This window comes from Eurosta solidaginis, chromosome 3 (genome assembly GCF_040869045.1).
Source record: "Eurosta solidaginis isolate ZX-2024a chromosome 3, ASM4086904v1, whole genome shotgun sequence".
Taxonomy (NCBI): Eukaryota; Metazoa; Arthropoda; class Insecta; order Diptera; family Tephritidae; genus Eurosta; species Eurosta solidaginis.
In genome coordinates this window covers 238,021,669-238,037,094 of record NC_090321.1, presented here as the reverse complement: position 1 = coordinate 238,037,094, position 15,426 = coordinate 238,021,669, and the positions used below count along the sequence as shown (strand labels likewise).

At 35.6% G+C, this 15,426-nt stretch overlaps 1 protein-coding gene across 5 annotated transcripts in view; it reads left to right on the top strand.

Annotated features, from left to right (window-relative positions):
- LOC137245263 (uncharacterized) overlaps nucleotides 1-15,426 on the top strand; it is a 275,054-nt gene that overhangs the window by 41,790 nt on the left and 217,838 nt on the right. For 2 of the 5 annotated variants that reach the window (XM_067775629.1, XM_067775626.1), the window contains exon 2: nucleotides 1,194-1,528. In XM_067775629.1, coding sequence (XP_067631730.1) covers nucleotides 1,432-1,528 — 97 coding nt within the window. In that variant the 5' untranslated portion in view covers nucleotides 1,194-1,431. Of the gene's footprint in view, nucleotides 1-804; nucleotides 1,529-15,426 lie in introns of all 5 variants that reach the window. The other 3 variants (XM_067775625.1, XM_067775624.1, XM_067775628.1) reach the window with 2 other exon arrangements.

Below are 15,426 nucleotides of genomic sequence, written 5' to 3'. Positions count from 1 at the left end.
TCATTTTATTCACTCCTCCTTCTGCCTTTCTCATATTTTGTGTCCCTTTCTTCCCTTCCGTCTTTTCCTCATCTATTCCTATCTCTCTATTTTCGTCTAATCCTATCCTTTCTCAGTCTCTTTCTCCTTCTCAGTTTTCTCTTCTCAATAGCTCTTTTTATTTTGCGCTACCCTTTATTCCCAGTCATATCCCCAGCTCCATTCGCAGTTCCATTCCGAGTCTCGTTCCTAGTCCCAGTCCTAAAAATGTGCAACACTTTAAGCCCACCAAACGAGAATTGCAGATAATAGCAACATGGAGTTTATGCGTTTGAGCTCGGACATATGTACATATGTACGTATGTAGGTATTATCAATTCATGTCTTTATTTCGGCTTCGCATGCATATTTATACGTTTTGCCAGGTTTATGCAACTAAACAGAATACCAAAATAAAAATTATTTTACTTATTTAAAGCTCTCATCAACAGCTTTCATTTAATATCCACAATGTATAAACACATCCTAGGGTTAGCCGAGTTCACGATGTGGCCTATATCTCAAGACCTTTGCTATCAGCGAGATAATTGTATACCTACGGACAGTGGAAGCCCACGACAAAATATTTCCACCTGGCGGCGATTTTTTTCTTTACTTTCTATTCCTGTATGTCGTGTGTGTTCCAAGTATGAGCCAAATTGGACCAAAAATACGACTATTTGAAATAAATCGATCCATGAATTGTTATCGGGTTTTGAACTCTATTCCAAGTTTTAAGCTTGTAGTTAACAAGAAGTTACTTAAATTTCAATTAAAAATACGCAGGCAACGCTACACAGAGTTAAGCTAAATAAAACCGTTTAAAAAACAAAGGGCAAATGCACAAATAATAAAGCCCAACTAAAATTTGTACGTTTATTAAATAAAGGTACTTAACAAAAAATTATAAAAGAAAGAACAAATGTTTAAAACACACATAAAGAAGATGTAAGAAAGTGTGTTTGTTCTACCTTAATAGTCCAAAAAAGTGTTAGTATAAGCAAAACAATCAACATAAACAATAACAATGTTATTATATTGAAAAACATTAACATAATTACACTTTGTCTAAAATTCATGAGATGTCACTATATATTTACGTAAACACATACTATGATAATTCTTGGTATGTAAAACCAAAATACATGTGTAATAACAAATAATATAAAAAATAGCACTTACATAAATATATATTAACAACAAAATTAAGAGCAACAAAAACAAATCTACAGACAAACACTCGCCAAAGATAAGAAAAAAGTGCAAACAACATTTGGCAACAATAAACAATGCGTAATACAGAAGCAACAATACTAAAAACAAAATACAAAAAGTACGCAAACGTTTTTTGTTCTTAATTCAACGCTACGGCATACAATCCTATCTTTCACCAAAGTTAAGTGAACCCGAAACATGAGCAGCATGTTGAAATTCCTACGAATTATTAGCATTTGGATTTGCTGTGCGTTTTGTTTGTTGGAGCGTTTACAATTGCCAGTCGTCACAGCCGGTGAGTAGAAAAGAAAAGTTTGCTTTGTTTTGTGCCAATTATGAGAAGTAGAAGTAGTAGTATGAAGCAGAGCTGATTCATAATCGTCCCCCTTATTCATATTCGTCCCCCTTATTCAGATATCGACCCCCTTATGCCAAAATTATATTGCGACTAGAAACGAAAAGAAATGCTTGAGAAGTTTTTCAGTGAAGTCGCATTCTTTTTAACACGCTTATATTAGCTTCACTTGTATGTATGCTTGTTTGTAACTCTCTAGGCTAGACGAGCAAGGAAGAGTTGGACCCATCTATCGGCAATTAGCGGCAGTGGTTAAATAAATTACTACAGAACGAGTTGTGCTTAATAGCGGAGACATGAACCTCTGTGCTACCAAAGGATAAACCTAATAAGAGCCACCAGTCTGCTATGACTGGCGAGTAATTCGCTTGAAATTAATAAAATTTCAGCGTAATATTTTCTAAGAGGGACATTTTTAATTGTCTGGCATTTATCCATGCCATTGAGGAACCTTGTGCAACTGTGATTTTTGGAAAAAGAATTAATTCATTAATTAAATACTGTCAGAAAAATAAACACATATACTCCACGAAAATGTATAGTAGACATTTATCCACATCTCGCAAAAAAAAAAAAAAAAAAAAAAAAAAACAGCGACTACCTCGAAGAAAACAATTAGTAAATGGCTACAAGTAACGATTGCCGCCTGTTATTATATTTATCCTCTTTGGTGGTACGGCGTGTTTCTTAGTTTTTTAGATTATAATTCTAAGCCTGCTTTTACAAAGAAGGGACCGTAGTGGTTCTCGGTTGGAGCGTTGCTGCAAATTACTTACAAATTCAATGTCAGTTTAATGTAAATTCATGCCCTTGTTATACAACGATTAACATAGTTATCAATTTAAGTTGCTGTTGTAATTCTAAATTTATTTAAAAAAAAAATTTGTTTCACAAAGAAATATAATTATGTCTGAGGAACATATTAATCCCAGTGGCAGCTAGCGGGCCTGACTAAGCTTAAAATAGTCATAATATAAAAAAAGTCTAATCAATTTATCGGCAGTGTGGAATTAGTTATCATAATTTTTGGGTGTAATATATTTGAGCGGTTTTCATAACATTTCCCCAGTTGCAATATATTCGTATTTCAATGAACAAATATCGCACATCGAGGATAGGCATCAACTTCAAGCCACCGTCAGGCTATCAAAGCTATAATAAGAAATGTAATAAGTATAATGGTCAAACGTATCTCCCAATCAAACATTCTATTCAAATTACAAAAAACTAGAAATTATAGTCGCACGTAAGCATATGAATGTTTAAGTACATAAACAACAAGAGAATTCGTGCGATTCATATAAGTACTAAATATTTTGTGCGATTGTTTAATATTTTTTTTCCCAAAAACAATTTATCATTGTTATTATTTGTTGAATACAAATAAATTTTGATGCAACCACATAAATGAAAACTTTATCGTTTGGAGTTAAACAGCGGACAAATAAAAGGCAACTTTGATCGGATGCCATGAAAAGGGTATTGCCATAAATCACAAATAGCACTTTGCCTTTTTTTATGTAAAAAGGTTATGGACATTGAATAGTGGCTTTGCTTTTCATACTATGTGTTGTGGATATAGTTCATAGTATTCTTCCACTCATGTTTACTTAAATTGCCACATTTTAAAGGTCTATTGTAATGCCAGAGTTAGCCTTAATATTTTTTTTTAAATTTTATGATTCTGAGTTTAAAAAATAATTTGCAGAACGGTGGGCGCAAGAGTTCAAAAGAGGCCCTAAATCTAGTCACACGGTGGACATCTTAGCTAGAATACGTCCAGTGAATCTAGTTGTTACCATCTATTGTCCAGAATCAACCCCTTCATACGTTATATATGTACTGCATGCGATGTGTCCCCACGGCAACATCCTTATGGTCCAACCTTTTTGAGACTGCTAGTTTTCTAGTTTCCTTGGACTCCTATTCGAGGACTTTTATAAAAATTTATGAGTGGGTGCACCCTTTTAATGGAGCGAAGCAACAATAATAACTCTTTTCGGGAACATGTATAAGAGAAAAACGAACAAACTCGGTTGAAAGCTACACCGATTTTAATATACAATTTTTTTTAATTATCATTATCATAATATTTAAGAATTTGTAAGCTTAATACCGGCTTGTAGCATTTAAATATTCAGTTATTATGTTTGTTTAAGAAAAACTGAAAAAAAGAAACACTTACTGGCATATTGCGATGGTACCATTTCGATCATTATTATCATCATTAATTTTCGCTTTACCGCCTGGGCCATTTTAGCTATTTCACAAAAAATCACGCCAGTTTTTCCTAATTCACGATAACTAACGCCGATTGAGTACATCAAGTAAGATCAAGTGTTCCTCTACCTGCCTCTCTCAACTAAATAAAGGTCTCCCTATTCTTCAGCTTCCAAATACAGATGTCGATAGAACTAACATTCAGAGTTAAATTAAAAATTACCACATACTTGCTTCTTTAGGCTGCATGCTTAATTGCAGAAAGATTATCTCTCAGTGGGGGCTGATCGGATGGGAGGGGTCCTGTCACCTCTGCTGTGGAAGTTGGTCATCAACCAACTTCTTAAGTGGTTCGATATCAGTTCCGTGAAACTTACCGCACACAGATAGCGTAGCAGCGGCGGTCCATCAGTTATCTCTTTGATGGATTAGGCGCTATGAGTTGCACATACCTTGGCATCTAATTTCGGATTGAGCGTCGATGCGGAGAAGGTGGTTATGGTCCTGCTGACAAGAAGAGAGATATAAGAGCTAAACTTTTCCATTCCAGACAGTAAGTTGTCGCGGAAGCTCAACGCTGAAGAGAGAGTGGAGAAGGTTGAGGCATCTTATGCGTATAAAAACAACCCGGGTTGTAGGTGGGATGCATCGCGCTTTTTCCTTCATTGGGTATTTACAACGATTATAAAGCCCATCCTCTCCCTATAATACAGAATTCTTGTTTGTTTGATGGAAACTAAAAAAACCAGCTTCACAAAATGTTAAGAGGGTATATAGGAATTCGGTCATTGGTTTCACTGCATTGTTTTTTTTTTTTAAGTGGAAGTAGTAGCCGTGACAAGATCAGTAGAAACATCGCAGGATAATATCCAAAATTCCAGCCACGCCATTGTTTACATTGACTGCCAAGAAACAATTAGGACTAGAGTCGCTGCTGGAATAACATCTTAAAGTTTGCTAGAGTATAAGTAATCTTTGTAAAGAGTCGGGATAGAGAGAAATATACATATATGGGTTCCTGGGCATACGAGAATAAATGGAAATGAAAAAGCCGATGAGCTTACTTAGCACATTGCTCGAAACTCATACCGTAGACGCTCCAATTATATTGGACGAGATAAGAACCAAGCACGGGACTGCAAAAAGGCGAATATTATATGCAGGTCTTACAACCTCAGACTAAAACTGTTACTCTTATCATTAAAACAAGGTGCTCATGATGGTCATACTGACTTGACGCTGCCTCCCGGCGACACATGCTCGTAAATTCGTCCTTACCAGTTATAGCATGTGCAGGAAGTGCAGCTTAGAGAAGGAGATGATCGAGCACATTTTGTGATCATTCCCTGCGATTTCCAGGCTAAAATTCCAGTGTTTAGCAGTAATACAGCTGTCAGATCTAGATGCAGCACGTGTTTTTTTATAACATATGTCTTGGATTTTGATAGGGTTTTTCAACTTGGTCATCTAGCAAACTTCTGCTAATACTGTGATTTCATTCAGGGTATGTGATGTGCTCGCGGACCAGCCAGTTCAACCTAACCTAACCTGTCCCAGTGTGAAAACATATTAAAAAAAGGATCTAGAAAATTTCAGGCACTTTTCTTCTTTTTAGTGGATTACTGCATTGAAATCCTTAAAGACCTGGGAGCCAAAACAAGGTTTTGTTACGACAAGACAGAGACCTTTCCATATATGTGTGACTCTTAATCCCTACGTGATATGGAGTAAAAAGCCTGAGGAGGTACTTAGATACATCAAAAGCTTCCACATAAAAATTAGGCTGAAGGGTTATTCGCAATAGATCTACATAAAGGTCGCAGTGCTTCCAGGCCTAATATTAATTATTATTATTTATTAGGATAATATAAAATATTACACTAATTTAACAGCACACTAGCTACATTGGCCTTCAGTGCCTAATATTAATAATAATATTTTTAAATGCGATCTTTTCTCAGAAATATATTCTACATTGGGTATTACATGCAAAGTTTTTGTATTCAATTTCAAAGACCAAAGATATTCTTTGAAGTCAAAGAATAGGAAAATATTGTTCAATTTGAGTTCAATAAAGGGAATAATATTAGTGAATATTAAAAATGCCAAGAACATCACACTTCCTTATATTAAACTACTTGTTTATCCATGCAACTACTATTACGTATATTGGTGTGACAAATGGTTAATAATAAAATCATAATATTACGCACATGTGCGATTTCAATCAGAATAACATAATAACTAAGTATCAATTCCATGAAACGCCTAATAAATCGAAGTCTTTAGATTTTTTCTGTTGAAGCTACCTTTTGCTGGGTGGCGTATTACAAAAAGCTCGATTATTAATGCAATAGTAGTATTGTGTTTATAAGCGTGTTATTGTGTGTGTCTAGTATTTTTTTACATATTTGATTGTCTAAATAGAAGAATAAGCTATTATATTTACGCACTCCTAAACTATGGAAGAATCCTTGTGACACATATATATATTTATTTTTAGTGTATGATTCTCTTGATTACTTTTACGTACATTCCTTTAACAAGCACCATTAAGTACTATCCCGAACACACTAGAACCATTGGGAATTTGGGTTTGCCAGAGCTTCGGCTGCTAAAGAAAATAGGATGTTCTTTTTCGAACTTACAGTAACGGTAAAATGATCTTACACTTAGCAGTCGCAGTTCAGTTGGTAAAGAAGCTGCATTCAGAAAAAAAAAGGATAAGGATGGGCATACCAGCAGCAAGCTAAGGATAGATTTCGATTAAATTTAATTCTGAATGGCTCCGTTTCCTGACAATGATGACCTAATTGCTGCAAGATTGAATCTAAATAGCGGAGTACAATCAGTGTGAAAAAAAAAATATTTTTTGGGTTTTGGGGAGCATTTTGGTCGAAAGATTGACCCTTTCGCCATTTTTTTGGCAGGCTCGAAAATTATTTTTTTGGGTATGCATAGTAGCACTTTTTTTGCTGAGCCCAAATCCTATCGAAAAATCGATGGCGCGATATCGGTTAACTTTCGTCCATACAAATCGACACAGGTTAATTTATACATGTTACTAGCAGACCCGGCAGACATTGTTTTGCCCTAAATTTGTCTATCTGCATTCATTTTAATAAGCTTTTCCGTCTAGCTCTGCCCTCCGTCTTTTTCGCTTCATATATAACTTCGTCTCATTCTATCTCTTTCTCAGACTCCTTCTCCTTCCCTCTTTTCTCTTCTCCCAAGTTCTTCTCATTCTTCTTCATCACTTATTGCCAGTCCCAGAGTGTGGTATCTATTTTGTTCCAGTCCCATTCTGAGTCCCAGTCCGTCTCTGGTCTACTTCTCATAAATACTAATATAGGCAAATTTATATACCAAATTTCAGGCAAATCGAATTGTACGTATGTAAATAGCTATGTGGGTATTATTAGTTCATGTCCTTATTTCGGCTTTGCATGCATATTTATCAGAATTGCCAAGTTGATGCGACTAAATCGAATATCACAATGAAAATTACTTTAAAGCTCTCAGCAACAGTTTTCATTTGATATCCATATTACACACACATTCTAGGGGTATCCGGGTCCACGTGTCGGCCTATATCTCGAGACCATTGTCACCAATAGGTATGAAAACTACCTTGTTCTAAAGCACACATCAACAGCTTCAGTTTGATACCCATAATGTAAAAACACATCCTAGTATTACCCTTATCCACGTTTTGGCCTATATTTCGAGACCCTAGTCACCAATTGGTATGAAAACTACCCTTTTCTAAAGCACTCATCAAAGCTTTCATTCGATATTCATATTGTGTAAACACTGTCTAGGGGTACCCAGGTCCACGTTTTGGTCTATATTTCGAGACCCTAGTCACCCAGGGGTACGAAAAATTCCCCATATCAAAGTACTCATAAACAGCTTCCATTTGATAGCCATATGTACAAACACATCCCAGGATTACCTTAGCATAAAAAATATATTGAAGAATTAAATTTCATTAGTGCACAAATATTAGCATATACATGCAAAAAAACCAAAAAATAAAACTTTTGTTTAAGAATTTTACGGAAATGTTCAATATTTTTAACGAAAAAGTATTTTTCAAGAGATATTTGCATTCTTAACCATTTATGTTGCATTAACTTGGCAACAACGCATAAATATGTACATATGTACATACATATGTCATATATATGTACTATAATACTGTATATATGTACTCCCGAAGTTAATAACGCAGCGAATGCTATGTGTCGCCTCCTTCAAAAGCAATTTGCGCGCACAGTTGACACCGAACAACCACACACACGCATTTTTTGGTAAAAATGTTACTTTTGTTTAAACAATTAGGCTGATATAAGAAAGGAATCAAGTTTTTTTTTTTTTTTTGATGCAGAACGAAGGTAAATATTTCAATGTTTTACTGAAAAGTAGAATTTTTTAAATCCATCCATCCGTTTATGAGTTATAGCTGTGTAAACAAAAATTTTATAATTTTTTACTAGATTTTGGCAATTTTTCAAGCCCCTATAATACTTACCTTCAAATTATTTTAACTGTGCCATCTCACGTAGCTAAGCTTTCAAATGCAAAAAACCGTTTTAAAATCGGAGCATTCTGTGTGAAGTTATCTGCGTACATGGCATTTAGCGACTTTATTTATTTATTAGTCTACAAATTTAGCAAATAATCAGACTTAATATAGTACTGATTACAGATAAATCACAGAAGCATACAAATTAAACAAAGTTATATTATAAAATATATATATACATTATTAAACCAGGTGAATAGCTGATGTATATTTGACACATAACCAGTAGGGCTGCGATGTGTGGTGGTTGGAAAGGACGTGATTCCAAGCCACCCGCACAATGTTACTGTAGCTCGTGATAAGAGTGGGAGGTTGGAAAGGACATGATTCCAAGCCACCCACCCAAATCATTGCGTATTTAATGTAGTCAGCAGATATTTTTTTATTACGTAGAGTCTGTCACACGTATCAATGTTTTTGCAGTTCTTATTGAAGTCAGTACACAGACAACGAAGAGGATCGTGCATTTCAAAATTCGATCTGCATGTGCTTACATGAAGCGGTTGAAAATGGCTAGATGGTCGAAAGGGAACATTAAATAAAATTTCACCGAGCAGAAAAGGGCTATCTACCATCCCTCTAATAAGTTTTACTACAAATAACACACCTACCGTCTCCCTACGACTCCGTAACGTAGGGAGGCAGAATCTTGAGAGGTCCCATCGTAAGTCCCTTAGCGAAAAATCAGGAATTGCTTTTTAACCGACTCTAATTTGGCGCAGTGCGTCTGATAACGAGGGTTCCAGATTATCGAAGCGTATTCTAATATTGGCCGCACCAAAGATATAAAGAGAGTTTTAGTAATATATGGATCATCGAATTATTTCGACCATCGTTTGACGAACGACAAAGTCCGTTTGGCCCTGTTCACGCAATCTTCTATGTGCAATTTAAAGTCGAGTTTAGGGTCCATCGTAACCCCAAGGTCTACAAAACTAATGACTTGGTTAATTGTGTAATCGTCAATCATATACTCTTAGGATTGGTAAGATTTCCTTGAAAAGCACATGAACTTGCACTTCGGCGGGTTTAGTGACATAACATTTACACTACACCATTCGACTAGGCTATTCAGATCCGATTGTGGATTTGATCTATCCACAGGTGAGCGGATAGGCATAAGAAGTTTGACATCATCAGCGTACATTAGCGGCTTGGAGTACTTCAAAACATTAGGAAGGTCGTTAATGAACAGCAGAAACAACCCTGGACCAAGGTGGCTGCCTTGAGGAACACCATAAGTAACATTTATAGCTTCTGACCTGCAGTTATTAAATATAACTGTTTGTTTTCTATCCATCAAGAATGAAGATATCCAAGATAGAAATAAAGGCGGGAAGCCAAAACAATCGAGTTTGAAAAGAAGAATTGAATGGGAAATTTTATCAAAAGCTTTACTAAAATCAGTATAAATTAGATCAATTTCACTATTAACCTTAAATCCGTTCAACACATGAGTTGTGAACTCAAGCAAGTTAGTCACGGTAGATTTACCCGAGCAAAAACCATGTTGAGACAAGTTAATGATTGAGGATACCCTATGATCTAGTTGCTTTGTGACGATCGATTCAAAAAGTTTGGGTATTGCACTAAGCTTTGCTAAACCTCGATAATTTAAAACGCATGATCAATTCCCATTTTTGTGAAGTGGTATTACAAAAGACTCTTTCCACTTTCTGGGAAATATACCTTGCTTTAGGGATACGTTAAAAAGACATGTAAGAGGTTTATACAGGAATTCAGCACAGATTTTTAGCACAAGAGATTGAATTTCATCAGGTCCGCTTGAATAGGACATTTTTAGGCCTTCCGGATGTCTTAGTACGTCTTCCGTATGAATATGCGGAACAAATGCTGAATTAAGCGAGGACAGTTTGAATGGATAATTCAATGATGGGGAGTCAAATGTAGTGGAGTAATTAGATTTAAAGAAGGTGGCAAACATATTGGCAATTTCACTGCCATCATTAGAACTTAGGTCGTTAAACTTCATTACGGTTGCAAACCTCTTAATTTTTCTTTTCGAGTTGAGGAACGAATAAAACAACTTTGGATTAGAGGAAATTTTATGCTTAATCATTTTTAAGTAATCCGCATAACATCTTCTATGTAGCCTATTGTACCTGTGGCGCAGAATAGAGTATGCCGCATATTAACTTCTTGATCCGGATAATTTGAATCTCTTAAAAGAACGCGTTTTTCGATTTTTAAGATATTTGAGTTCTTTAGAGCTCCAATCAGAAGTTGGAATTGCTGAAGTGTAGTTAGATATAGGTACGCATTTGTGAAATATCGCATACAAAGCATTGTTAAAGTGTGTACAACTCCAGTCGACATCTCCATCGTAGGCGGGCCACAAAATTTTGGAAACCTCCGCAATAAGCACAGACAGATTAGCCTTCCTGAAAAGAAACCGGCCAGAATACACATTCCTAATAGTTCTAAGCTCCGGTGCATGGAGATTTTATAAGATTTATAGATTAACCTTTTGAAAGCCTCTGCATAAATAAATGTAACTCATCCGTCGTGGTGCACCAACCGCATATATTTTTAAACAGTTCTATTTAGGTTGACTTGACAGGATGCAAGGCTGCACGGCCGGCCGTTGTGAACGAATTTTCTAATTAATATTTAAGTAACTTCCCGATAAGCTACAAGCTTGAAACTTGGAATATAGTGCAGAAACCGATTACAATGCAATAATACGAAAAAGATCGTCGCTAGGTGGCGCAAGGATCGAGATATACACAAAAATCGTATTTGTGGACCGATTTGTCTCATATTTGGAACATATAATACATACAAGAACAGAAAGCGACCTATGAAAAAAAATCGCCTCTAGGTGGCGCAAGGATCGAGATATTCACAAAAATCGTATTTGTGGTCCGAATTGACTCAAAATTGGAACATATAATACATACAAGAACAGAAAGCGACCTATGAAAAAAATCGCCTCTAGGTGGCGCAAATATCGATATATTCAAAAAAATTTGGTCCATATTTGGTTTTATTGAAAACAATACTTACATGAATTATTAGTAATACTAAAAGCTGGAAAATAATTAGGTAAGTCATAGGTACTAGTCATCACACTCCTCATCAATCCAGGGCGTTGATCAGACAATTAAATAAAAGCGTTGGACGCGTCAAATTTCTATTGATTGTCATATATAAGACCAACTGAACCTTAATCAGGATATGCTACGCTGCACATTTTTGGAAATTTCACGCGCCCAACGCTTTTATTTAATTGTCTGATCAACGCCCTAGATTGATGAGGAGTGTGATGACTAGTACCTTGGACCTACCTAATTATTTTCTAGCTTTCAGTATTATTAATACTTCATGTAAATATTGTTTTCAATAAAACCGTTTAAGTAAAATTTTTTTTTTGTTAATTCTTTTATTTTGTTTCAAATTCACAGTAAAAATTTTATCAAAGAGGTATCAAGGTTGCATACGTTAGTACCTACATATAAAATAAGGTATTTATTTATTTTTTACCCTATCACCGTTCCACCGTCTATCCACTGATTCCACCGACAGCCTAATGATGTTCATCGATGCTACGCCGGTCACGCCTTTCATTAGTCAGATTGGTTACATTTCCCTTCCAATATTACAACTTGTGTACGTCTGAAAGAGTCCTTGTAATAATGAGTCACTAAATGAGCTAAATAGAATGAGAAATAATAGGCAATTAAATAAAGACTAAAAACTTGAAAATAAAATGATTAAAAAAAATTTAAGTTAAACGGTTTTATTGAAAACAATACTTACATGAAGTAATAATAATACGAAAAGCTAGAAAATAATTAGGTAGGTCCTAGGTATTAGTCATCACACTCCTTATCAATCTAGGGCGTTGATCAGACAATTAAATAAAAGCGTTGAGCGCGTGAAATTTCTAAAAATGTGAGGCTTAACATAACCTGATTCAGGTTCAGTTGGTTTTGCTTATGACTATCAATAAAAATATGACGCGGCCAACGCTTTTATTTAATTGTCTGATCAACGCCCTAGGTTGATGAGGAGTGTGATTACTAGTACCTAGGACCTACCTAATTATTTTCTAGCGTTTATTATTATTATTATTTCATATAAGTATTGTTTTCAATAATACCATGTCCAAACTCTATAAAATTGTACAGGAAACAATGGGTGGAGAGATCGCGCCGATCAAATGGCAGGCATGCATGACTATGATTGTAAGTCAACAAAATTGTGGAAACAAATTTTCTAACATTTTGTAATGTTTTCTACTGTGAATGCGTGGGTAATTAGTGCGATCTCCGAAGAGACAAAACTCCATCTATTGAGTTCATAGTAACACAAGCGGAGTCATTATTATCTGGTATTAAAGGTATTAAAACTAGAGCCGTACGCAGATCCCAATCACCAAGCCGTATATCCCAACGAAAAAATGGAGCTCGGCAACGTATCCTTGCGTTTACCAATTCGTATTGAGGCTCGAAGACGTTGCGCAAAATGTGCGCAGGGCAAAACAAAAACCAGAACAAAACAAATTTGACAGCAGTGTGATATATCAATTTGCAAGATGTCAAATCAAAAATCAAAAATAAATTCTCGAAATTTAAGAATTGTTTGTTTACTTTTTAGACATTCTTCTTGGAAGTAATATACCTAAAACTTTTATTTTTTCCATCAATCCTTATACATATCATCCATCAATATGAAAACTTTTTATTATTATTTGTACATTGAGAACTGCTGGTACAATTGTTGTACCACACAATAGTACTGGTGGTAAAATCTTGTACCAGGCCCCCCATCCCCCCCCCCCCTCCCTTTATACAAATTTAAAATATTTGAATGCAAATAATCTAATAATCTGTATCTTAATTACTTGGAACTAATTAAATCATATTTACTTCACAGGCTGAATGCCGGTTCTAAAGGGTTAACGCAAACGAAACAATTATTTCTCCGTCATACAGCTTTGATACACCAGCCACAAATTCGTAAAGATCTAAATACAGAATTTGAGCAATTTTTAATAATTTTGTTTCTCAAAAACAATTTATCATCGTTGTGATTTGTTGAAGACAAACAAGTTTTTATGAAACCATAGATATGAAAAATTTATTGTTCTCGGTCAAACAGAAGCCAAATAAAAAGGCAACTTTGAACCCTATGCAGCATATAAAAGGGTAAAAAGGTATCATCATAAATCAAAGATATCTTTACATAGAAAAAAATTACACATGCAATTTGTGGATATAACTTAAGATATCCTTTAACTTTGGTAGACTCTTCGAGTATATGAACCAGAGCTGACACATTTTGTTGGTTTATATAGTTTGCTTTTTTATTAATTTCAATATTTTTCTAATGAAAGTCTTGTTTCAAAGTCCCACAAGTCTGCGTTCTAAACGTCAAAGTACACTTAAGGAATTTTTTTAGGATAGACATAATTTTCAAATTTTTCAAAACTGTATAGATTTTACTTCTCATCAAAAGAAAACTCTGAGTTGAAAAACTAACTAGCCGTTCTACAAGTTCAAATCAGCTAAAAAAACTTCGAGCATTTTAAGATTTGCGCCAAGCATTCCGCTGGCAGAAAACATTATTCTTATAAATAAAAAACAAATCTAAGGCGCGATAGCCTCCAAGGAGATTTTAAGCCTAGCTTCTTTTCCACATTATTTCGTGTTCCCTTTAAATTTTTCTTACAAATTGGCAGGACAACATGTTTTGTGCCGACTCCGACGGCATCTGCAAGGCAAATGAGTTTTCACTGAGAAGTTTTCATTGCATAAATATACTCGGGGTGCTTGCCAAATCACTGCTAAGGGACTCCCTCGCTTAGAAAGATTTCCTTGTAATTGTGTGTAAAATTACTAGCCCGGATCGGAATAAAATACCACGGTTATAATGGCATTTAATAGTGAACCGAACTCTTAAGACTAATTACAATTATGTTTGTTTAGTAAAGCAATGTTTAAGTTGTGTTAGGAGAGAGTAAAAAGTAAATGTAAATGAAATGCAATTGTGTTAGTGTTAATCACATATCTCATTCTCTATGATTTTCTACATCCTGGGCCCGGGGAAAAATTGTTGAAATCTCGATCGGATACAAGTGCTGCACCGACCGTTTTAAAATTTGCTTATTTGCCAGCTCCACATCACACGCTCTTATGAGACCATCTCTGCCCTCGTATGTTGTTTTGATGATACCAGCTTTCCACAAAAGCCTTGGTTTCAGCTCATCATACACGAACACTATGTCGCCTTCAGTAATGCTACGACTTGGTCCACTCTTACAATGGTGAATAGATCGAAGCTGATTAAGATAATCCCTATGCCATCGCTTTAAATAATGTTTAAGCAATGACTGCTGCAAATACCAAGACTGCGTTAACGACGCCTGTGTTACTGGTAAATCTGTAGAAAATAAAAAAGAATTGAAATTATTCAAAAAATGGCCTGGAGTCAATGCCTCCAGATCGTTGTGATCATTGGTAATGTAGGTTAATGGTCTTGAGTTGATGACGCTCTCGATTTCCGTCAACAAAGTAGCTAATTTGTCTGCTGAAAGTCTGGCCTTGCCAATAGCCGCTTTAAGTGCACATTTCACGTTTCTAACTAAGCGTTCCCAGAAACCACCCCACCAAGCTGCTCTCTCAGGTATATATTGCCATTTTATGCCCTTATGTGCTGCTAAACGATGCACTTCGTCACTTTTAAGTAAAATTTCAAGCTTTCGAAGCTCAAAGTCAGCACGTTTTAAGGTATTTGCATTATCTGAGATAATCGTAGCAGGTACACCTCTTCTCGACGTAAATGGTCCGATTGCTTCCATGCAGCTCTTCGTGGTCATATCAGGCACTAGCTCAAGGTGTATAGCTCGTATTGCTGCACATGTAAACAGCATAATGTATACCTTGTGTCTTGGTCCCCATTGACCTTAACATACAATGGCCCAGCGAAATCCACCCCAGTTGTTTCGAAGGGCCTAGTAGTCATTATTCGTTTGGTTGGTAGTACTGTCCATGGATCAGAACCACTC